Source organism: Salvelinus fontinalis, chromosome 36 (assembly GCF_029448725.1).
Source record: "Salvelinus fontinalis isolate EN_2023a chromosome 36, ASM2944872v1, whole genome shotgun sequence".
Taxonomy (NCBI): domain Eukaryota; kingdom Metazoa; phylum Chordata; class Actinopteri; order Salmoniformes; family Salmonidae; genus Salvelinus; species Salvelinus fontinalis.
In genome coordinates this window covers 4,317,590-4,339,996 of record NC_074700.1, presented here as the reverse complement: position 1 = coordinate 4,339,996, position 22,407 = coordinate 4,317,590, and the positions used below count along the sequence as shown (strand labels likewise).

At 43.6% G+C, this 22,407-nt stretch overlaps 1 protein-coding gene across 1 annotated transcript in view; it reads left to right on the top strand.

Moving 5' to 3' along the window:
- The first annotated feature begins 6,096 nt into the window (after positions 1-6,096).
- The window catches only part of LOC129835051 (recombining binding protein suppressor of hairless-like), a 91,416-nt gene continuing 75,105 nt past the window's right edge, over positions 6,097-22,407 (top strand). Inside the window, exon 1 of the mRNA XM_055900400.1 lies at positions 6,097-6,308. Within this exon, the coding sequence (XP_055756375.1) occupies positions 6,289-6,308 (20 nt within the window). The 5' untranslated portion in view covers positions 6,097-6,288. The remainder of the gene's footprint in view (positions 6,309-22,407) is intronic.

Sequence of the window (22,407 nt, the reverse complement as noted above, 5' to 3'; positions counted from 1 at the left end):
CGAGCGGGGAGGTGTGGGCAGCAATCGGTTGAAGAGCATGCATTTAGTTTTACTTGCATTTAAGAGCAGTTGGAGGTCATGGAAGGAGAGTTGTATGGCATTGAAGCTCGTCTGGAGGTTAGTTAACACAGTGTCCAAAGAAGGGCCAGAAGTATACAGAATGGTGTCGTCTGCGTAGAAGTGGATCAGAGAGTCACCAGCAGCAAGAGCGACATCATTGATGTATAGAGAGAAAAGAGTCGGCCTGAGAATTGAACCGTGTGGCACCCCATAGAGACTGCCATAGGTCCGGACAACAGGTTTGACACACTGAACTCTGTCTGAGAAGTAGTTGGTGAACCAGGCGAGGCAGTCATTTGAGAAACCAAGGCTGTTGAGTCTGCCAATAAGAATGTTGTGATTGACAGAGTCGAAAGCCTTGGCCAGGTCAATAAATACAGCTGCACAGTATTGTCTCTTATTGATGGCGGTTATGATATCGTTTAGGACCTTGAGCGTGGCTGAGGTGCACCCATGACCAGTTCGGAAACCAGATTGCATTGCGGAGAAGGTACGGTGGGATTCGAAATGTGCGGTGATCTGTTTGTTAACTTGGCTTTCGAAGACCTTAGAAAGGCAGGGTAGGATAGATATAGGTCTGTAGCAGCTGGGTCTAGGGTGTCTCCCCCTTTGAAGAGGGGGATGACCGCAGCAGCTTTCCAATCTTTGGGGATCTCAGACGATACGAAAGAGGTTGAACAGGCTAGTGATAGGGGTTGCAACAATTTCGGCTGATCATTTTAGAAAGAGAGGGTCCAGATTGTCTAGCCCGGCTGATTTGTAGGGGTCCAGATTTTGCAGCTCTTTCAGAACATCAGCTATCTGGATTTGGTTGAAGGAGAAATGGCGGAGGCTTGGGCAAGTTGCTGTGAGGGGTACAGGGCTGTTGACCGGGGTAGGGGTAGCCAGGTGGAAAGCATGGCCAGCCATAGAAAAATGCTTATTCAAATTCTGAATTATCGTGGATTTATCGGTGGTGACAGTGTTTCCTAGCCTCAGTGCAGTGGGCAGTTGGGAGGAAGTGCTCTTTTTCTCCATGGACTTTACAGTGTCGCAGAACTTTTTGGAATTTGTGCTACAGGATGCAATTTCTGTTTGAAAAAGCTAGCCTTTGCTTTCCTAACTGACTGTGTATATTGGTTCCTAACTTCCCTGAAAAGTTGCATATCGGGCTATTCGATGCTAATGCAGTACGCCACAGGATGTTTTTGTGCTGGTCAAGGGCAGTCAGGTCTGGAGTGAACCAAGGGTTATATGTGTTACTGGTTCAATTTTTTTTGAATGGGACCTGCTTAAGATGGCGAGGAAAGCACTTTTAAAGAATAACCAGGCATCCTCAACTAACGGGATGAGGTCAATATCCTTCCAGGATACCCGTGCCAGGTCGATTAGAAAGGCCTGCTCGCTGAAGTGTTTTAGGGAGCGTTTGACAGTGATGAGGGGTAGTCGTTTGACCGCAGACCCATTACGGACACAGGCAATGAGGCAGTGATCGCTGAGATCCTGGTTGAAGACAGCAGAGGTGGGCAAGTTGGTTAGAGGGCAAGTTGGTTAGGATGATATCTATGAGTGTGCCCATGTTTATGGATTTCGGGTTGTACCTGGTAGGCTCTTTGGTAATTTGTGTGAGATTGAGGGGATCAAGCTTAGATTGTATGATGGCCGGGGTGTTAAGCATGTCCCAGTTTAGGTCACCTAACAGCACGAGCTCTGAAGATAGATGGGGGGCAATCAATTCACATATGGTGTCCAGGGCACAGCTGTGGGCAGAAGGTAGTTTATAGCAAGTGGTAACCGTGTGCCGTGGCGGAGATCTTTGTGGGCTATACTCGGCCTTGTCTCAGGATGGTAAGTTGATGGTTGAAGATATCCCTCTAGTGGTGTGGGGGCTGTGCTTTGGCAAAGTGGGTGGAATTATATCCTGCCTGTTTGGCCCTGTCCGGGGGTATCGTCGGACGGGGCCACAGTGTCTCCCGACCCCTCCTGTCTCAGCCTCCAGTATTTATGCTGCAGTAGTTTATGTGTCGGGGGGCTAGGATAAGTCTGTTATATCTGGATTATTTATCCTGTCTTATCGGTGTTCTGTGTGAATTTAAGTATGCTTTCTCTAATTCTCTAATTCTCTCTTTCTCTTTTTCTCTCTCTCTCTCTCTTTCTTTCTTTCTTTCTTTCTCTCGCAGGACCTGAACCCTAGGACAATGCCTCAGGACCACCTGGCATGATGATTCCTTGCTGTCCCCAGTCCACCTGGCCGTGCTGCTGCTCCAGTTTCAACTGTTCTGCCTGCGGCTATGGAACCCTGACCTGTTCACCGAACGTGCTACCTGTCCCAGACCTGCTGTTATCAACTCTCTAGAGACAGCAGGAGCGGTAGAGATACTCTGAATGATCGGCTATGAAAAGCCAACTGACGTTTACTCCTGAGGTGCTGACCTGTTGCACCCTAGACAACTACTGTGATTATTATTATTTGACCCTGCTGGTCATCTATGAACAATTGAAACATCTTCGCCATGTTCTGTTACAATCTCCACCTGGCACAGCCAGAAGAGGACTGGCCACCCCTCGTAGCTTGGCTCCTCTCTAGGTTTCTTCCTAGGTTCTGGCCTTTCTAGGGAGTTTATCCTAGCCACCGTGCTTCTACACCTGCATTGCTTGCTGTTTGGGGTTTTAGGCTGGGTTTCTGTACAGCACTTTGTGACATCAGCTGATGTAAGAAGGGCTTTATAAATACATTTGATTGACATGAAGAGAAATATTGAAGAGAAATTATAGATAGAACGTATCGGTGCTCATCGGCCATTGGACATAAAGATTACACAAGTTGGAAATCGCAAATTCCACAATGAGTTGTTTGGAAGGAATCAGTGGCTAACTGCAAGCATTGCAAAGCAACCACTAACATTAGCCTGCTATTCAATGGAGTGGATGAGTCCCCCCCCCCCCCCCCCCCCCCCGAGTTCCCACCATAAATCCAGAGAATGCCAGACTTTGATGACAAAATTTGCCCAGAAAGGACCGCAGCGCCACTTTCACAAGGAGAGTCCAAAAATGTATTGTATGTTGCTGAATAAATTATGTCATATGCAAGGGAAATATGTATACATTGTAGCTAAGAAAGTAATACTAAGTGTATGTTGTGTAGTAAACTGTTAGTAGCCCATGTGCCTCAACCTAATAATTTGGTCTCACCAACGCGACATTTGAAATGCTTTTACAGTGCTACTGATAGTACTGGTGGTGCTTGGTTTGCAGATGTAAATTCAGCACACAGAACATTATATAATAGAATTGTGTTATTTGACATGTCAAATTAAAAGCTTAATTAACGCGTCAAATAGTGTTGTATGAAGTGTATATTTTTTGACACACAAAGACCCTAACGGCGTTCAATGTGCCTCACCCTTATAATTTGGTCTATTTTCACCTCATAATTTCACCTATTGTTCTAACTTGGTGGTGCACATGTAGCCTATAACTTGTTTTAGAGAAATTTAATCATTGAATATTGTAAGAGCTTTAATTGTCTGTTTATATTCCCCCTTTATTTATCCTACGGTTTTGACTTGTTGTACAGGGAGTACACTGTAAGAACGGCCCATATTCTGTCACTGTACATTTTGAAAGTGTTGAAAATTTATTTTCAGTTGAAGTCGGAAGTTTACATACACTTAGGTAGGAGTCATTAAAACTTGTTTTTCAACCACTCCACAAATTTCTTGTTAACAATACATTATTTTGGCAAGTCGGTTAGGAGATCTACTTTGTGGATGACACAAGTAATTTTTCCAACAATTGTTTACAGACTATTACAGATTATTTCACTTATTCACTGTATCACAATTCCAGTGGGTCAGAAGTTTACATACACCAAGTTGACTGTGCCTTTAAACAGTTTGGAAAAGTCCAGAAAATTATGTCATGGCTTTAGAAGGTTCTGATATGCTAATTGACATAATTTGAGTCAATTGGAGATGTACCTGTGGATGTATTTCAAGGCCTACCTTCAAACTCAGTGCCTCTTTGCTTGACATCATGGGAAAATCAAAAGAAATCAGCCAGGCGTTATTTTTTTTCCTGAGGTCTTGAAGGTACCATGTTCATCTGTACAAACAATAGTACACAAGTATCATGGGACCACGCAGCCGTCATATAACGCTTAGGAAGGAGACGCGTTCTGTCTCCTCGAGATGGACGTACTTTGGTGCAAAAAGTGCAAATCAATCCCAGAACACTTGCAAAGGGCCTTGTGAAGATGCTGGAAGAAACAGGTACAAAAGTATCTATATCCACAGTAAAACAAGTTCGATATCGACATAACCTGAAAGGCCGCTCAGCAAGGAAGAAGCCACTGCTCCAAAACCGCCATAAAAATGCCAGACTATGGTTTGCAACTGCACATGGGGACAAAGATCGTACTTTTTTGGAGAAATGTCCTCTGGTCTGATGACACAAAAATAGAACTGTTTGGCCATTTTGACCATCGTTATGTTTGGTGGAAAAAGGGGGATGCTTGCAAGCCGAGGAACACCATCCCAACCGTGAAGCACGGGAGTGGCAGCATCATGTTGTGGGGGTGCTTTGCTGCAGGAGGGACTGGTGCACTGCACAAAATAGATGGCATCATGAGGAAGTTATGTGGATATATTATGTGGATATATTGAAGCAACATCTCAAGAAATCAGTTAGGAAGTTAAAGCTTGGTCGCAAATGGGTCTTGCAAATAGACAATGACCCCAAGAATACTTCCAAAGTTGTGGCAAAATGGCTTAACGACCAGAAAGTCAAGGTATTGGAGTGGCCATCACAAAGCCCTGACCTCAATCCCATATAACATTTGTGGGCAGAAATGAAAAAGCGTGCGCGAGCAAGGAGGCCTACAAACCTGACTCAATTACACCAGCTCTGTCAGGAGGAATGGGCTACCTGAAACGTTTGACCCAAGTTAAACAATTAAAAGGCAATGCTACAAAATACTAATTGAGTGTATGTAAACTTCTGACCCACTGGGGATTTGATGAAAGAAATTAAAGCTGAAATAAATCATTCTCTCTACTATTATTCTGACATTTCACATTCTTAAAATAAAGTGGTGATCCTAACTGACCTAAGACAGGGAATTTTTTACAAGGATTAAATATCAGTAATTGTGAAACTGATTTTAAATGTTTTTGGCTAAGGTGTATGTAAACTTGCGACTTCAACTGTATCGTCGCTTGCTCATTAATGTCTTTACTGAAATTACGGATTGCCTCTTACCTGCTTGTTGTCCCCTTATGCCATAGTTTGTACATCTCAATTGGCAGTAGAAACCACATTTGTTTAAGCAAGTCAGCAATATCAGCTATGTTTTTTCTTTTTAAAGGCAGTAAATAAGGCTGAATGTACTGTTTCGATGCCAGACAAGGCTCTGCTGAAAGCCAGGTGTAGCGTGTAGTTAGGCGTTGGGACTACTGTTGGGACAGCTTTATGTAGGCCCTAACAGTTTGTGAGCAGCTTTTGTCACCATTATAGTACAATTAATGTGTTGTGTAGTGGCTTTGCTGGCATTCATCCCACTTTTTTTTTTTGCCCCACCAAGATTTACATGCTAAAATCGCCACTGATTACACTGTCTTTTGACCATGACATCTGATCTTTAGGGCCTATTTTAGTGGCATATAGTACCTTACCTAACCTTTCTTTAGAGAAAGAAATCTATGCACAGCCAGAATATGCACAGACAGTTTTGTCTGAAATCTTTCAGCTGGTTGAAATGAATGCTTCAGACGTCCAAGAGACACAGAGACTCAATACATTCGAGATAATCTTGTGTGGGCCTGGGAAAATGCAGGCTTCCTCACAACATTGTGCAGAATTCCGTGCCAAACTATGTTCAGATCAGTGCTGTAATTTATCACCCGGTAAACACGTGGGAATACTATTTCAGCCCATAAAATAAGCAACTCCACTCCACGCACATCTCGCGATAGCACGATGCTCCCTCCATGCTTGTCTATGGTGAGAGTTTTCCTGGTATCGCGTGATGTCTAAAGTTTCCCACGCCTGTTGTTGTGGCGTCTGCCCTTTTCTCTCACTCTCTCTAGCAACCTGCCGCCTCCCCCTCCTTGCTGTACTCCTCTCCCGCCCCGTTTCTCTCCTTCTCCCTAGTCCCTACATCGCCAGTCTGCTTCTGTTGTCTCGGCGGATTGTTGGTTTGGGGAGAAAGGATATCGCGAGTGTTGGAGTTTTGGTGAGAGTTTGTGGAAGATGGCGCCTGTTGTGACAGGGTAAGTCTGAGATTCAGGGCTGGTGGTTGTAGCTATCGGAGTTAAAGTGAATTTAAGTTTTTAAAAGATAATTGGTCGCTTCTGTTCGAGCATAGATAGCCGAGCAAATGTGGGTGTTTGTGGCCATTTGTTTTCAGTCTGGGGAAACATTTTCTTTGTCTAAATGTATTGTGTGTGTGTTTTCCTTTGACTACTACACTGTACTGACTGTTGCTGCACCGCCGTGCAGTGTTCTGGGGGTCGAGCTAGCTCGCTACTGCTAGCTTTGAGGTCCCTTTTCAACACCAGACAACGACACGAGTACAATCAGTGTGGGCTGGGAAAATATAACCGGTCGTTTTTGTCTATGTTTAGGTAATATTATTCAACTATATATCCCACGAGATGTATGTATTCACCATATAACCATGTTGCAATGTAATCTACAGTTCCACAGTCTGAAACACGTTGTGGCTTTGCCTTTGTCAAGCAAGGCATCGTTCGATTACGTTCGACTCTCGTCTCTGTGGTGTTAGCTGGCTAACGTTAACTGAATATTTCTCTATCGATTGTTGGTTAATACACTTGCAGACGTCTGAGTACTGTAAAGCAATGTTTTGCCATGCGTAAATGTACTCATATAAAGTGGTGTTTACAAAACCGCCCCGAGATTGTCCGTCCGCGGTGCAGACAAATTGTATTAAGGACATAATTGATCTAATTCTAGCTACTATAACCCTCTAAAAACGAACTCAAAGTTATAAAAAAAAAAAGCATGACATTGTGAGGATTTGTATACATGTCATTTTTGCTCTCTCTTTATCTGTCTATAAACGTTAGATAGCCAGCGCGAACCACTGAAATACAAAACTCTACAAAAATCTACGTGAAATGAGATGCCTCTGTCCAAGGTTGGAAAGCTACTTTATGAAATAGAGATGGTTTAGCAAGTTACTGTTGATAATTCGCTAGGTTGAAGCTACTCATATTAATGAAAGGCAATCTTAAAAAAGGAAGCAAACTAATCTGTTTAAATACCCTTTATTTTGCTGCTGGAGGCAACGAGCTAAATTATCCTCAGACTTTCTATCTTCCTAAATATTCGTCAGTTCCATGGGCTTAGCCCAATTTCTTTGATTGTAGCTAATTGTGCAATTGGGAGATAAGAGACGTGTGGTAATTATTTGAAGAAGAAAAATATAGGCTAAATGAAGCCCATTTCATTTATCTGTCACTAGACTTTAGAATTGCCTGGGAAGTATAACGTCATCATAGCTTGCCTAATGTCTACTATTCTATAGCCACATTTTCCAAGTTTTCAATGCTCTGATGATGCAGAAAGTAGTATTGTTACTTTTATGTATTGTAAGCTAGTAGCAGCATAGCATCTGCATCATCTATCCGGTCTATGGATATTTTGTCCAATTCCCAAAACAGTCCTATAATTTCGATGGTGTGCGTGTACATTAGTCAAACACAAGTTTTTTGGGGGTAATCTGGAGTCAGTAGTCCCCACTGATCTATCTGTGGGGACTACTGACTCCAGATTACCCCCCAAAAACTTGTACAGACATTAGGATTATAGGGGGGGGGGGGGGGGGGGGGGTGTCGAGGGTAGGTAATGTGTGTGCTCATTTGGGGCTTTCCAGCAGACCTGAGCTGATTTCTGTTTGGAGAGAAAGAGAGAGAGAGAGAGGGCAGGTGGGTCGGGTCTGGGTGGCTGGCCACCTGTCCAGATGATATCTACCCAAGCTGTGTGCTTTTTCTTCTGCCAGGATAGAGGGGGGGGGGTGAGACTAGAGGTTTAACAGAATTAGAGTGCCATAAGGGATCTTTATTAGCATGTGGCCGGGCACGACCGCGTCAATGGCTGGAGGCTAGGGAGGGAGAGAGATAAAGAGTGGGAGAGAGGGAGCCCACATCCCAGGTCTGTGTCCACAGCCCAGTGCCCCCACAACCCCACTCAGGGTCGGGTCTGACAGCCATGGCCCCCTCTGAGAGTTGGCTGGGAGTTGTGGTTGAGGCAGGGCGCACTGGTGCAGAGATGAGAGGGCAGTACTCTGAACTCGGTAGTAGGGCACACCGTAGCATATCATTTTGCAATGGGAAAGAAACATCTGTGTTCTTGTAGGACAAATTCAAGCAGTATCTGTTTGAGTTGGTGAGCAATTTTACATGTGTAAAAATGAGCACCTTCTAGAGGTTTGCTGAAAATGCTTGATAAGATTGACCGTCTGCCTCTGGCTTAAGTATGTTAAGATGGTTCTATGTCTGAGCTCTTTCTTGCCCTTTCAGCTTAGTTTAGCCTAAATAGTGTCATGTGGCATTTTACTAGTTTAGCCTAAATAGTGTTATGTGGCATTTTACGTGATCTCTTCTTTTCATAAGAGAGATAGTGGAGCATTTAGTCAATGGATGTCTCTTCAGTGCAAAAAAAAACAAGGAAAAGGACCATAGTTTTTTTTAACATAATAAATAAGAAAACAACAGCAGGAATTCATATTTGAGCTGTGTCACAGAGCAGTTATAAGACTAGCCAATCTGCAGCCTACCATATCCAAGATGGCGTAGCAGTGAAGACGTGTTTTTGTTCGTCCTCTCGTGTACTTTTGTATTTTTCTTCTTTTTTGTATATATTTCAATTTTATTTTCACACTTTACCATTTTAATTTGATTCTACCTTCCGGTAACCTGCCTCACCCAATGTGATACGGAATCGCTATTATTTTTAATTTTAGAACACATTCAAGAACCACCAGAAGCTAACAAGCTACAAGCTATTTAGTCATTGTTAGCCACTGCTAGCAGCTTTTACCTTCTGCACAGATAACAGCCCTGTTTTTAGCCTGGATAATAACCTGTTTTTAGCCTGGATAATACTCGCCAATCTAACAGTACTGGACTGTCTCTCCACTACAACGCCGGTTTCCTGCCGTAATCCCTGGACCACTACTGCCACGAAGCTTGCACCAGTTAGCCGTGAGCCAGGCGCATCTCCCGGCTAGCAAACTAAACTCTACAATACCTCTTTCGCCATCTGGCTTGGATCCTCTGTCGACACGGCGCCCCGCCGCACCACCACGACTGGTCTGCCGACTAATAATCCATCCACTGTGCCTTCAACTGGCCTCCGTCGGAGCAGATGCTCCCACTAGCCCCGGGCTACTAATTTTAAACGCCGTGTCGCCTGCGTGCTAGCGTAGTGGCGACTACTCCGCGGCTTCCCTGTTCCATCTACGGCTGCCCCCTGGACACTATGATCACTTGGCTACATAGCTGATGCCTGCTGGACTGTCCATTAATCACGGTACTCAATTCTGTTTATTTCTTTTATCTGTCGGCCCCAGCCACGAACTCAGGCTCAGGGTGTAGTTAATCCGACCCTCTCTGTGTAGTCATCGCCATTTTACCTGCTGTTGTTGTATTAGCTGTTGTTGTCTCACCTGTTGTCTTAGCTAGCTCTCCCAATCAATACCTGCGATTACTTTATTCCTCGCTGTATGTCTCTCAAATGTCAATATTCCTTGTATACTTTTGTTCAGCTTAGTTATCATTGTTTTAGTTTACAATGGAGCCCCTAGTTCCACTCTTCATACCCCTGACACCTCCTTTGTCCCACCTCCCACACATGCGGTGACCTCACCCATTATAACCAGCATGTCCAGAGATACAATCTCTCTTATCATCACCCGGTGCCTGGGCTTACCTCCGCTGTACCCGCACCCCACCATACCCCTGTCTGCACATTATGCCCTGAATCTATTCTACCATGCCCAGAAATCTGCTCCTTTTATTCTTTGTCCCCAACGCTCTAGGTGACCAGTTTTGATAGCCTTTAGCCGCACCCTCATCCTACTCCTCCTCTGTTCCTCGGGTGATGTGGAGGTAAACCCAGGCCCTGCATGTCCCCAGGCACCCTCATTTGTTGACTTCTGTGATTGAAAAAGCCTTGGTTTCATGCATGTCAACATCAGAAGCCTCCTCCCTAAGTTTGTTTTACTCACTGCTTTAGCACACTCTGCCAACCCTGATGTCCTTGCCGTGTCTGAATCCTGGCTAAGGAAGGCCACCAAAAATTCTGAGATTTCCATACCCAACTATAACATTCTCCGTCAAGATAGAACTGCCAAAGGGGGAGGAGTTGCAATCTACTGCAGAGATAGCCTGCAAAGTAATGTCATACTTTCCAGGTCCATTCCCAAACAGTTCGAACTTCTAATTTTAAAAATTAATCTCTCCAGAAATAAGTCTCTCACTGTTGCCGCCTGCTACCTGGACCCATTGCCGCCTGCAAAACCTGGACCCATACAAATCAGCTGGGCTTGACAATCTAGACCCTCTATTTCTGAAACTATCTGCCGCTATTGTCGCAACCCCTATTACCAGCCTGTTCAACCTCTCTTTCATATCGTCTTGAGATCCCCAAGGATTGGAAAGCTGCCGCGGTCATCCCCCTCTTCAAAGGGGGAGACACCCTGGACCCAAACTGTTACAGACCTATATCCATCCTGCCCTGCCTATCTAAGGTCTTCGAAAGCCAAGTTAATAAACAGATCACTGACCATCTCGAATCCCACCGTACCTTCTCCGCTGTGCAATCCCGTTTCCGAACCGGTCACGGGTGCACCTCAGCCACGCTCAAGGTACTAAACGATATCATAACCGCCATCGATAAAAGACAGTACTGTGCAGCCGTCTTCATCGACCTGGCCAAGGCTTTCGACTTTGTCAATCACCATATTCTTATCGGCAGACTCAGTAGCCTCAATGTTTCTGATGAATGCCTTGCCTGGTTCACCAACTACTTTGCAGACAGAGTTCAGTGTGTCAAATCGGAGGGCATGTTGTCCGGTCCTCTGGCAGTCTCTATGGGGGTACCACAGGGTTCAATTCTCGGGCCGACTCTTTTCTCTGTATACATCAAAAATGTTGCTCTTGCTGCGGGCGATTCCCTGATCCACCTCTACGCAGACGACACCATTCTGTATACTTCTGGCCCTTCCTTGGATACTGTGCTATCTAACCTCCAAACGAGCTTCAATGTCATACAACTCCTTCTGTGGCCTCCAACTGCTCTTCAACGCTAGCAAAACCAAATGCATGCTTTTCAACCGTTCGCTGACTGCACCCGCCCGACTAGCATCACCACCCTGGACGGTTCCGACCTAGAATATGTGGACATCTATAAATACCTAGGTGTCTGGCTAGACTGTAAACTCTTCTTCCAGACTCATTTTAAACATCTCCAATCCAAAATCAAATCAAGAATCGGCTTTCTATTTCGCAACAAAGCCTCCTTCACTCACGCCGTCAAACTTACCCTAGTAAAGCTGACTATTCTACCGATCCTCGACTTCGGCGATGTCATCTACAAAATAGCTTCCAATACTCTACTCAGCAAACTAGATGCAGTTTATCGTAGTGCCATCCGTTTTGTTACTAAATCACCTTATACCACCCACCACTGCGACCTGTATGCTCTAGTCGGCTGGCCCCCGCTACATATTCGTCGCCAGACCCACTGGCTCCAGGTCATCTATAAGTCCATGCTAGGTAAACCTCTGCCTTATCTCAGTTCACTGGTCACGATAACACCCACCCGTAGCACGCGCTCCAGCAGGTATTTCTCACTGATCATCCCAAAAGCCAACACCTCATTTGGCCGCCTTTCCTTCCAGTTCTCTGCTGCCTGTGACTGGAACGAATTGCAAAAATCGCTGAAGTTGGAGACTTTTATTTCCCTCACCAACTTTAAACATCTATCTGAGCAGCTAACTGATCGCTGCAGCTGTACATAGTCCATCTGTAAACAACCCACCCAATTTACCTACCTCATCCCCTTACTGTTTTTATTTATTTACTTTTCTGCCCTTTTGCACACCACTATCTCTACTTGCACATGATCATCTGATGATTTATCATTCCAGTGTTAATCTGCTAACTTGTAATTATTCGCTCCTATGGCCTATTTATTGCCTACCTCCTCATGCCTTTTGCGCACAATGTATATAATCATTTTTTATTTAATTTAATTTTTTTCCTACTGTGTTATTGACTTGTTTATTGTTTACTCCACGTGTAACTCTGTGTTGTTGTCTGTTCAGACTGCTTTGCTTTATCTTGGCCAGGCCGAGGTTGTAAATGAGAACTTGTTCTCAACTAGCCTACCTGGTTAAATAAAGGTGAAAAATAATAAATAAATATATATATATCTCCTCAACACAGCTCTCTGAATGTTAGAAAAACAGGAATAAGATAGTGTTGCTGTATAATCTTTCGTTCCCCCTCCGAAAGTGTGCCTGATACCAGTGAGCCTAGCAGCCCTAGCTGAAAGAAAACTACTGTTCACGGGGAGACAATCTGGGCATCACCTGGGATGATAAAAGCATGAATCACTTATTTCAACACAATGCTTGCCTCTACATGGCCCCTGGGTAAAGCTATTGGATATAACTTAAAAAAAAAAAAATGTTATGCCCTCCCACTTTTACCCAAAGGTGTACAGCGGGACGACTCAGTCGAGACAGAGCCGGGCCTCTTTTCGCCCGTGTAATTACACCATTAAGCCTGCCTGTGAGGGACAGAGGCGAGTGAGTGAGTGTGTGTGTGTACCCTTGAGCATTTAACCATAATTGCGCCTGTAAGTTGCTCTGGATAAGAGTGTCTTCCAAATGCATGTACATTTACATTTTAGTCACTTGGTGTGTGTGAGTTCCCTGGAAACAGGAGTGTGTCAGGACCAGGACGATACTCATTAGGATCGTGGCAAGGAATCAAAACACGAAGCGCATTTAACTTCTTTAGGAAAACAGCCTTAATGTTGGAAGCAAACATGTTTTTAGTGCTGCACGATTAACCGAAATGTTGGTTATTTTTTGCTTTTTAAGCAACGAATTGACCGACCTCGGCTCAATTATGTGAAGTGCATTTTGTTCGTTTTTTCTTCTTCTGTGAGTGCAGTTTCGGTAGAGATAAATCAGATCAAGCCTGAACTGTGTGATGTAGGGAGTTGTAGTTTCCAACCGGCGCAGAAAACGTGTTAATTAACTGCAATGGTCATAATCCATTTTGCAGCTGTTTTTTTTAAAGATGTGCGCAGCAAACACGGAGACTGAGAGATGAGAGAATTTATGATCGAGAGGGATAGAAAGCAGTTGCTTCGCGAGCCTGAAAATACATGAGCTAAGTGATTGATGGTTGATATTCAGCAGTTTTTTGCTTTTTGAAGAACTACTAAAATTGTGATTTTTGTCAGACAACATAGGCAGCAGCTCTATAGAGATAAGCTGATGGCTTGGAATGAAATAATAATAGTCATCAAATAAAACTTATTTTATGAAAGTAATGTGAATAAATGATGGTTAATAAGTGATAAGCCGTAATCGGCACACACTACCATCATTAGACTTTAATTATTTTATTCTGTGTTACAGCGTTCAACCCGCATAGTGCATTTAATGTATAAAAAAAAGTATCTAAAATGAAAAAATCTGATTTATTTAAAAATAATTATCTAACTGAAACCAAACCGACTTCAAAAAGCGCTATTCAAATAGAATTTTCTTACAAACCGACAGTGCAGTTTCGCTCAGCACTATTACGTTATCATTCAATCCAGAGTCACATGCATTTATTTCCCAAGCTATAGCACACAATATTTTACATACAGCAGGTTTTTCAAGGACCAAAGAGTTTGGTCTGCTTCGAATTTTCATTTTTGCCATGATACCGATACCACAATATTTTTTCCATCACAGCCCTAGAGTGTGTGTTTTCTGTGTGTAGAGGGGAAGCGGTCCCCAGGGTCCTCTTCCCCCTTCCCCCATCATGAGAGAGAGAGGAGCAGATGTGGAAGCAGTGACCTTTTTGGTGGCAGAGGGCTGGGGTAGAGTTAAAGGGTCTGCCGATTTCATTCCCCCCGACACACACACACACACACACTCCCCGCCTCACCGCCTCCTGTACCTGAGCCGGGGCATTGACAGATAGGTTAATGAGGGAGGAGATACAAGCTCGTAAAACCCAGATCTGTGTGTCACCTCAGGACCTGAGAGCTATGGTGTCACTGAGGAGATGTGCCCCACATTCAGACACAGTAAAACATCTTCAAAGTCGGGGGAAGATGATTGAATATGGAAGCCAATGAAGAACGTGCAGTTTGCTTCACTTGTAGGTTTTACGCTGTTAAAGTTGATAGGTTGATTTGAAAAGGGGCTGTGACTTAATTTCAGTGCGATGTCCCCTGAAGCCTATTTGCCACCATGGACCAGCCAGGTTGGACTCAACTTGTTGGATGGCGTTGTGACATGCTTCCCTACTACGCTACCTATTTTATGTCTTTATCTGACTGTCTCAACCTCTCTCTCCCGCTCTCAACCTCGCTCTCTCTGAACCACAGCGGATGAAAAGGCACATTTTCTTTTGTAATTTGGCTTGGCACTCCCCAGACTTGGTCCTCCGCCACATGCTAGTGGAAGACGAAAGCCACGGAATATCACAATTTTACATAACGAGGTGTTTTCTTTATTGGTCATGTATTTTAATAAACTTTTCTAGTCGGCGGTGCATTTCCTAAATCCCAAAAGCCTGAGGGCCAGAGTTACAATGTTATTCCCTCACCGTCACCAGGCAATGATTTGGATTCTTTATACGAAAGAGCCCCATCTCTAAACCCAAGCGAGGACGCATTATTTGCTTCATGAGCTTGGAATGTATTCCAAATAACCTTTCACTTTATCTCTAGGGCTAAAACGTGTTATTATTGTTTCAAGAAGGATGAGATGGAAGAATTCTCGACGCAAATAAGCCAGTGTGGCTTTGAAAACACATCGAAGCCCAAGTTCCCTGTGTTGTTGTTGGCCCTGGCATTCAGGTTTTCTTCTGATCGGAAAAAGGGCTTAGGTGGTGAGCGTGGCAGGGGGCGTGGTAATGGGCACGGTCGGCTCGTCACCACAGCTGAATTTTTAGAGACATTTTAAGAGGCTCCCATCTGGGTGGTGTAGAGACGTTTTAAAAAAAATATTTAAGCAAAGTTTTAAATCAAAGGTCCTGCAATTCTACACATTTTGCCATTTCCTGCGATTCTACATCTTCTGCCATGGAGTTGAGAGAACAGTTAGCCGTTTTAAAGTACATTTCCTGCAATTCTATGCATTTCTTTCCCATCGCTAATGCTGTGCTATTTTGCTCAAACATAATAACAAAGTCAATACAGCTAAATTCATTGGGTCCATCTTGCGAACATAAGCAACCATTTGTTTAAACAGGTTCTCCGGCACAGCCAACTTCCACGTGACAGAACGCTAAATTGTAGTTTGTCCCATCAGATTACATGGCATACGTTAGCCCTATGCTAACCTCAACAGGTGGCACTGATTATATTCTGGCACATTCTTCCACAGCCTATCAAAGATCTTAGACTATATATCCACCAACCATTTGCATTTCTAATGTTAGATAATATTTTCATGTTTTTGCAAATTTGACAAAATCGAATCTTTTTTGTTGATTTGTTTTACACACATCCATATGCTTTTATAGAAAAAATATAAGAAAACGTCTAGTTTATCGTACGTCATAAAGAAGAAAGAAGCGCCTTATGGATTTGTCAAACAGCAGTCATGTAGGCTATCATCGCTTCAAGGTGGCACACGCTGCTGAAGCGGTTGACTCGGAAATTGATGGTGCACTCTAACCGTGGGTTCGAGCCCACCTCGCATCAAGATTTTTTGTTGAGGAAAAAACTGTTCATTGCCTGTCCTTGATACTGGATTCAAAACGCATGTCACGAAGTGGATGACTATAATAATGCATAGCCTATTAAACGTTGTAAGCCTTGCATGTAAGTGTAGGCCTACATAAGAATATGCTAATAGAGTACCACATTATGAGTCATTAATATCCATAAAACCTAGCGGTCAAAAAGGGAAATTCATTTTTAATGGTTAATCCAAACCTCATGCCAGGGTAAGCCTACACGAAACACAGCCCTTATTTTAAGTGTTTCTAAAATCCCTTATGGGAGAAATTAATGGTGGGAAAACGATTGGAACCATTTCCCTGTTTGACCGCTAGGTTTTATGGGTATTATGACACCCACTGTGGGGCTCTGTGACAGCCAAGTGTCTTCCTACAATAAGACTGTCGACTCCAGTCCTCCATACTTGCAATTCAACTTTCTTTCAAAGATCTGCAATACGGTCATCTGTAGGATGATAACGAGAGTGCAAACTACAATCCTACTCTACACTTTAATGCTCGTCCTCCTCAAGTAAAATAAAGGGGAAAAGGGGACACCTTGTCAGTTGTACAACTGAATGCATTCAACTGAAATGTGTCTTCCGCATTTAACCCAACCCCTCTGAATCAGAGAGGTGTGGGGGCTACCTTAATCGACGTCCAAGTCATTGGCGAACAGTGGAAATAACACGCATGACAAAGCAGATGGTTATACAAAACATCTAACTCTGTAGGCCTATGTTCATGTGTACACGTCTGTGTAATATAGCCTATGCAATATGATTAATAGGCAATAGCAGTGAGTTTTGTTTGCAAGGCTGAAAAAAGTGGGAACTCTAATCTTCATTTTCAAGATGTTGGCTGTAGGCGTCCCTTTTCAACACACTAACACAATACATGTAATTTCACATTTCAAAAGAGGGACTCTTGAGATTCGAACCCTTGCCACAATCTGCGACGATTATGTGCACTAGGCATTTGCACAGAGAGCAATTTGACCAGTCAGTGAAATGCATGTAATTGGCTGACATGCATTTTGTGTCGGAGAACCTGTTTTTACATTTAAATGGTTGCTTAGGTTCGCAAGTATGGACCATTATTTTATTTTATTATTATTTTGGTGATTTGTTAGTTCTCAAAGATGATATTATAAAAAGATAAATACAGTTGAAGTCGGAAGTTTACATACACTTAGGTTGTCGTCATTAAACTCGTTGTTCAACCACCACAAATGTCTTGTTAACAAACTATAGTTTTGGCAGGTCGGTTAGGACATCTACTTTGTGCAAGACACAAGTCATTTTCCAACAATTGTTTACAGACAAATTATTTCACTTATTATTCACTGTATCACAATTCCAGTGGGTCAGAAGTTTACATACATTAAGATGACTGGCTTTAAACAGCTTGGAAAATTGCAGAAAATTATGTCATGGCTTTAGAAGCTTCTGATAGGCTAATTGACATCATTTGAGTCAATTGAAGGTGTACCTGTGGATGTATTTCAAGGCCTACCTTCAAACTCAGTGCCTCTTTGCTTGACATCATGGGAAAATCAAAAGAAATCAGCCAAGACCTCAGAAAAACAATTGTAGACCACAAGTCTGGTTCATCCTTGGGAGCAATTTCCAAACGCCTGAAGGTACCACGTTCATCTGTACAAAAAAATAGTACGCAAGTATAAACACCATGGGACCACGCAGCCGTCGTACCGCTCAGAAAGGAGACGCATTCTGTCTCCTAGAGATGAACGTACTTTGGTGCGAAAAGTGCAAATCAATCCCAGAACAACAGCAAAGGACCTTGTGAAGATGCTGCAGGAAACGGGTACAAAAGTATCTATATCCACAGTAAAATGTGTCCTATATCGACAACCTGAAAGGCTGCTCAGCAAGGAAGAAGCCACTGCTCCAAAACCGCCATTAAAAAAAGCCAGACTACGGTTTGCAACTGCACATGGGGACAAAGATCGTACTTTTTGGAGAAATGTACTCTGGTTTGATGAAACAAAAATATAACTTTTTGGCCATAATGACCATTGTTATGTTTGGAGGAAAAAGGGGGACGCTTGCAAGTTGAAGAACACCATCCCAACCGTGAAGCACTGGGTTGGAAGCATCATGTTGTGGGGGTGCTTTGCTGCAGGAGGCACTGGTGCACTTCACAAAATAGATGGCATCATGAGGAGGGAAATTTATGTGGATATATTGAAGCAACATCTCAAGACATCAGTCAAGAAGTTAAAGCTTGGTCGCAAATGAGTCTTCCAAATGGACAATGACCCCAAGCATACTTCCAAAGTTGTGGCAAAAGGGCTTAAGGACAACAACGTCAAGGTATTGGAGTGGCCATCACAAAGCCCTGACCTCAATCCTATAGAAAATTTGTGTGTAGAACTGAAAAATCGTGTGAAAGGAAGGAGGCCTACAAACCTGACTCAGTTACAGCAGCTCTGTCAGGAGGAATTTGCCAAAATTCACCCATCTTATTGTGGGAAGCTTGTGGAAGGCTACCTGAAACGTTTGACCCAAGTTAAACAATTTAAAGGCAATGCTACCAAATACTAATTGTGTGTGTGTGTAAACTTCTGACCCACTGGGAATGTGATGAAAGGAATAAAAGCTGAAATAAATCATTCTCTCTACTATGATCCTAACAGACCTAAAACAGGGAATTTTTACTAGGATTAAATGTCAGGAATTGTGAAAAACTGAGTTTAAATGTATTTGGCTAAGGTGTATGTAAACTTCCGACTTCAACTGTAGGTCAATTATCTTTTCTACATACCTTTATTTGAGTCGTTTTTAAGTTTACACTGAACCCGTTTTTATAACCCCAAAATTGGCCTACCAAGGAGTTCAATGGCAGACAAATCCTTTACGTTGATAATCTACTCTACAAGAGAGAGGCAAAGGGAGAGCACAGAAAGTACTGTTTTGCAGTGCCCCCTCTCTCTCCTCTTAGCCTGGCGAGTTTCCTCACTCCTCCACCCTCCCCTCCTCGTCCCATTGCTGTTGGCAATGCTGTAATTGCTACCAAGGGAACCAGACGCGTTTCTACCGGCATCAGCGTTCTTCGACCCACCGTCACGTTTCAGGATGTTTCATTCAGAAAACACGGTAGTGATCCCCTGTCTGTTGCATGTTTGGTTTAATTGAACCTCCTCTCAAACCACCCCAGAATCATGGCATGTTTTGCAATCTTTTACAGTACACAGAGAAAGAAAAACATTGTTGAATTCAGCTTGAATGGTATTGACTGTTTGGTGTGTTTTTTTGCTCCTTGCTCCAGTGTGTTTCTTGTGAAAAGAGTGGGGGCACGACTCCCCGGGGTAAGAAAAGTGGATTTGTTTTTTGGACAAATATTATTTTGATGGGGGGGGGGAAGAGTTCTGCCTTGTGCTGGTTTATTAGACATTAATGATTGCTTGTAGCTACCAAGAGACCCTAGCAGGAGAGTGTCTGGTTAGAAAGAAATGCTTCGTTCTCTGATGCTTTTTGGCCCCGGAAAAAAGGGCTTCTTGTTTTTGTTTGTATGTTGTTTGTGTCCTTTTTGGACCTCCAATGGATTTTAGATTGGGATTGATAGTTTACTAACCACCGGACTCTTCAGTTTGGCAAAAGTCTGCGTCTTCTCAGACTGGTGCTTTTGAATCTGAAGAGAAGGCATCTTTAGCCTTTGGGAGTCGGTTTCCTTTCCTAGGTGTTAGAGTTCACAGGAGGGTTGGTTGGGATAGGAGTGTTGAATGCCAGCAGCATACCAGCCTGCATCCCACTGCTGGCTTGCCTCTGAAGCTAAGCAGGGTTGGTCCTGGTCGGTCCCTCGATGGGAGACCAGATGCTGCTAGAATTGGTTTTGGAGGGCCGGAAGGAGGCACTCTTTCCTCTGGTCTAATTATCATTTTTTTGAATGCCCCAGGGCAGTGAATGGGGATATTTCTCTGTGTAGGGTGACGTCTTTCGGATGGGAAGTTAAACGGGTTACCTGACTCTGGTCACTAAAAAGGGGGAAAGCCCCATCACCGTCATCATCCCCAATTGTCATGCTCACCCATCTGAGGAACAAGGAGTGGCAATTGGCAAGAAACCACCTCCAAGTGACAGATGAACCATATCAGAGACACATTGGTATAGCCTACACCATGCCATCATTATACAAACCATGATATGATGCTAGTACCGCCACAAAATTAGCAAGACAATTGTGATGTCTGCAACACAACCGTGGCTAGGAGGAGATTGAGAACCTGCTACTACAGCCACCTACTTAAAACTTCTCTTTCACCAGTCCTGGTTTTCACATTCACTGCTCCCTCAGAAAAGGGTGACAGTCACAGAAGCTAATATTAGACTGTGGCATCATGGAGAGTGGCAAGGGCCAGACGCACGCACAGACAGACTCACACACACATTGTGTTGCCTCAAGGGCTCCACTGCCACTGTGCCCAGGCAAGTGACGATAGCATCCAGGGACAGAAAGAGAGAGAGAGGCTGCCCCCCTTTGCATTAAGAGGGAGGGAAGGAGAGGCAGAGAGAGACAGAAAGAGAAGTGGAGTTGAAGCCCCTTGGAGTCAGAGATGGCACCAGCAACATACATAGTTGATTTTAGAAAGCTGGGTCCTTCACCTTATTTTCCAGTTAAAAACACCACATCAGTCCAGACTAAAGACGAAAGACAGAGACTTGATAAAGGGGAACTGGGTAGCAGGAACAAAACCTTATTATTTTTCCTCCTACCATGACAATAACAACAATGAAACCAGACAGTGGGCCGGAGGTGACAAACTCAGTGCCAGGCACCGCATCGCTAACACACACACACACACACACACACACACACACACACACACACACACACACACACACACACACACACACACACACACACACACACACACACACACACACACACACACACACACACACACACACACACACACACACACACACACACACACACACACACACACACACACACACACACACACACACACACACACACACACATCAGCCTGCAGATAAACACACATGTGGGCTAAAGGTTGCTAAGGTTTCTCATGTCTGACTTCTCTCTCTTGTACTTCTGTTTCTGTCACACACACACAGTCTTGTACAGCTAACCTTGTGGGTGAACACAATTCAGTGCCATTCAAAATCCTATTTTCCCTAACCCCTAACCTGTACTTTAACCCTTACCCTAATCCTAACCTTAACCTTAACCCAAAAACCTAAACCTAACCCTAGCTCCAAACCCTAACCCTTAATGTAATTCTAACCTTAACCCTAAACCCCTTAGAAACCCCTTGTTCAGTGGAGACGTAAATCAGGCCTTCATGGTCAAATAGCTGCAAAGAAACCACTACCAAAGGACACCAATAAGAAGAAGAGACTTGCTTGGGCCAAGAAACTTGAGCAATGGACATTAGACTGGTGGAAATCTGGCCTTTGGTCTGATGAGTCATAATTTGAGATTTCTGGGTCCATCCGGCGTGTCTTTGTGAGACGCTGAGTAGGTGAACGGATGATCACCGCATATGTGGTTCCCACCGTGAAGAATGGAGGAGGAGGTGTGGTGGTGTGGGGTTATTTTGCTGGTGACACGGTCTGTGATTTATTTAGAATTCAAGGCACACTTAACCAGCGTGGTTACCACAGCATTCTGCAGTGATACGCCATCCCTTCTGGTTTGCGCTCAGTGGGACTTTCAATTGTTTTCCAACAGGACAATTACCCAATACACCTCCAGGCTGTGTAAGGGCTATTTGACCAAGGAGAGTGATGGTGTGTTGGATCAGATGGCCTGGCCTCCACAATCACCCGACCTCAATCCAATTGAAATGGTTTGGGATGAGTTGGACCACAGAGTGATGAAAAAGCAGCCAACAAGTGCTCAGCAAATGTGGGAACTCCTTCAAGACTGTTGGAAAAGCATTCCAGGTGAAGCTGGTTGAGAGAATGTCAAGAGTGTGCAAAGCTGTCAATCAAGGCAAAGGGTCGGCATCTTGAGGAATCTACAATATATTTTGATTTGTTTAACACTTTTTTTGGTTACTACATGACTCCATATGTGTTATTTCATAGTTTACAATGTAGAAAATAGTAAAAATAAAGACCCTTGAATGAGTAGGTGTTTCCAAACCATATTTCACAGATGTTATTGCGGGTGTAGCGAAATGTTTGTGTTCCTTCTCCAACAGTGCAGTAATATCTAACAAGACACACACCTCTCAAAGTAAAAGAATGGAATTAAGAAATATATAAACATTAGAATGAGCAATGTCGGAGTGGTATTGACTAGAATACAGTATATACATATGAAATTAGTAAAACCGTATGGAAAACTAAATGTTTTCAACTGAAATGTGTCTTCCGCATTTAACCCA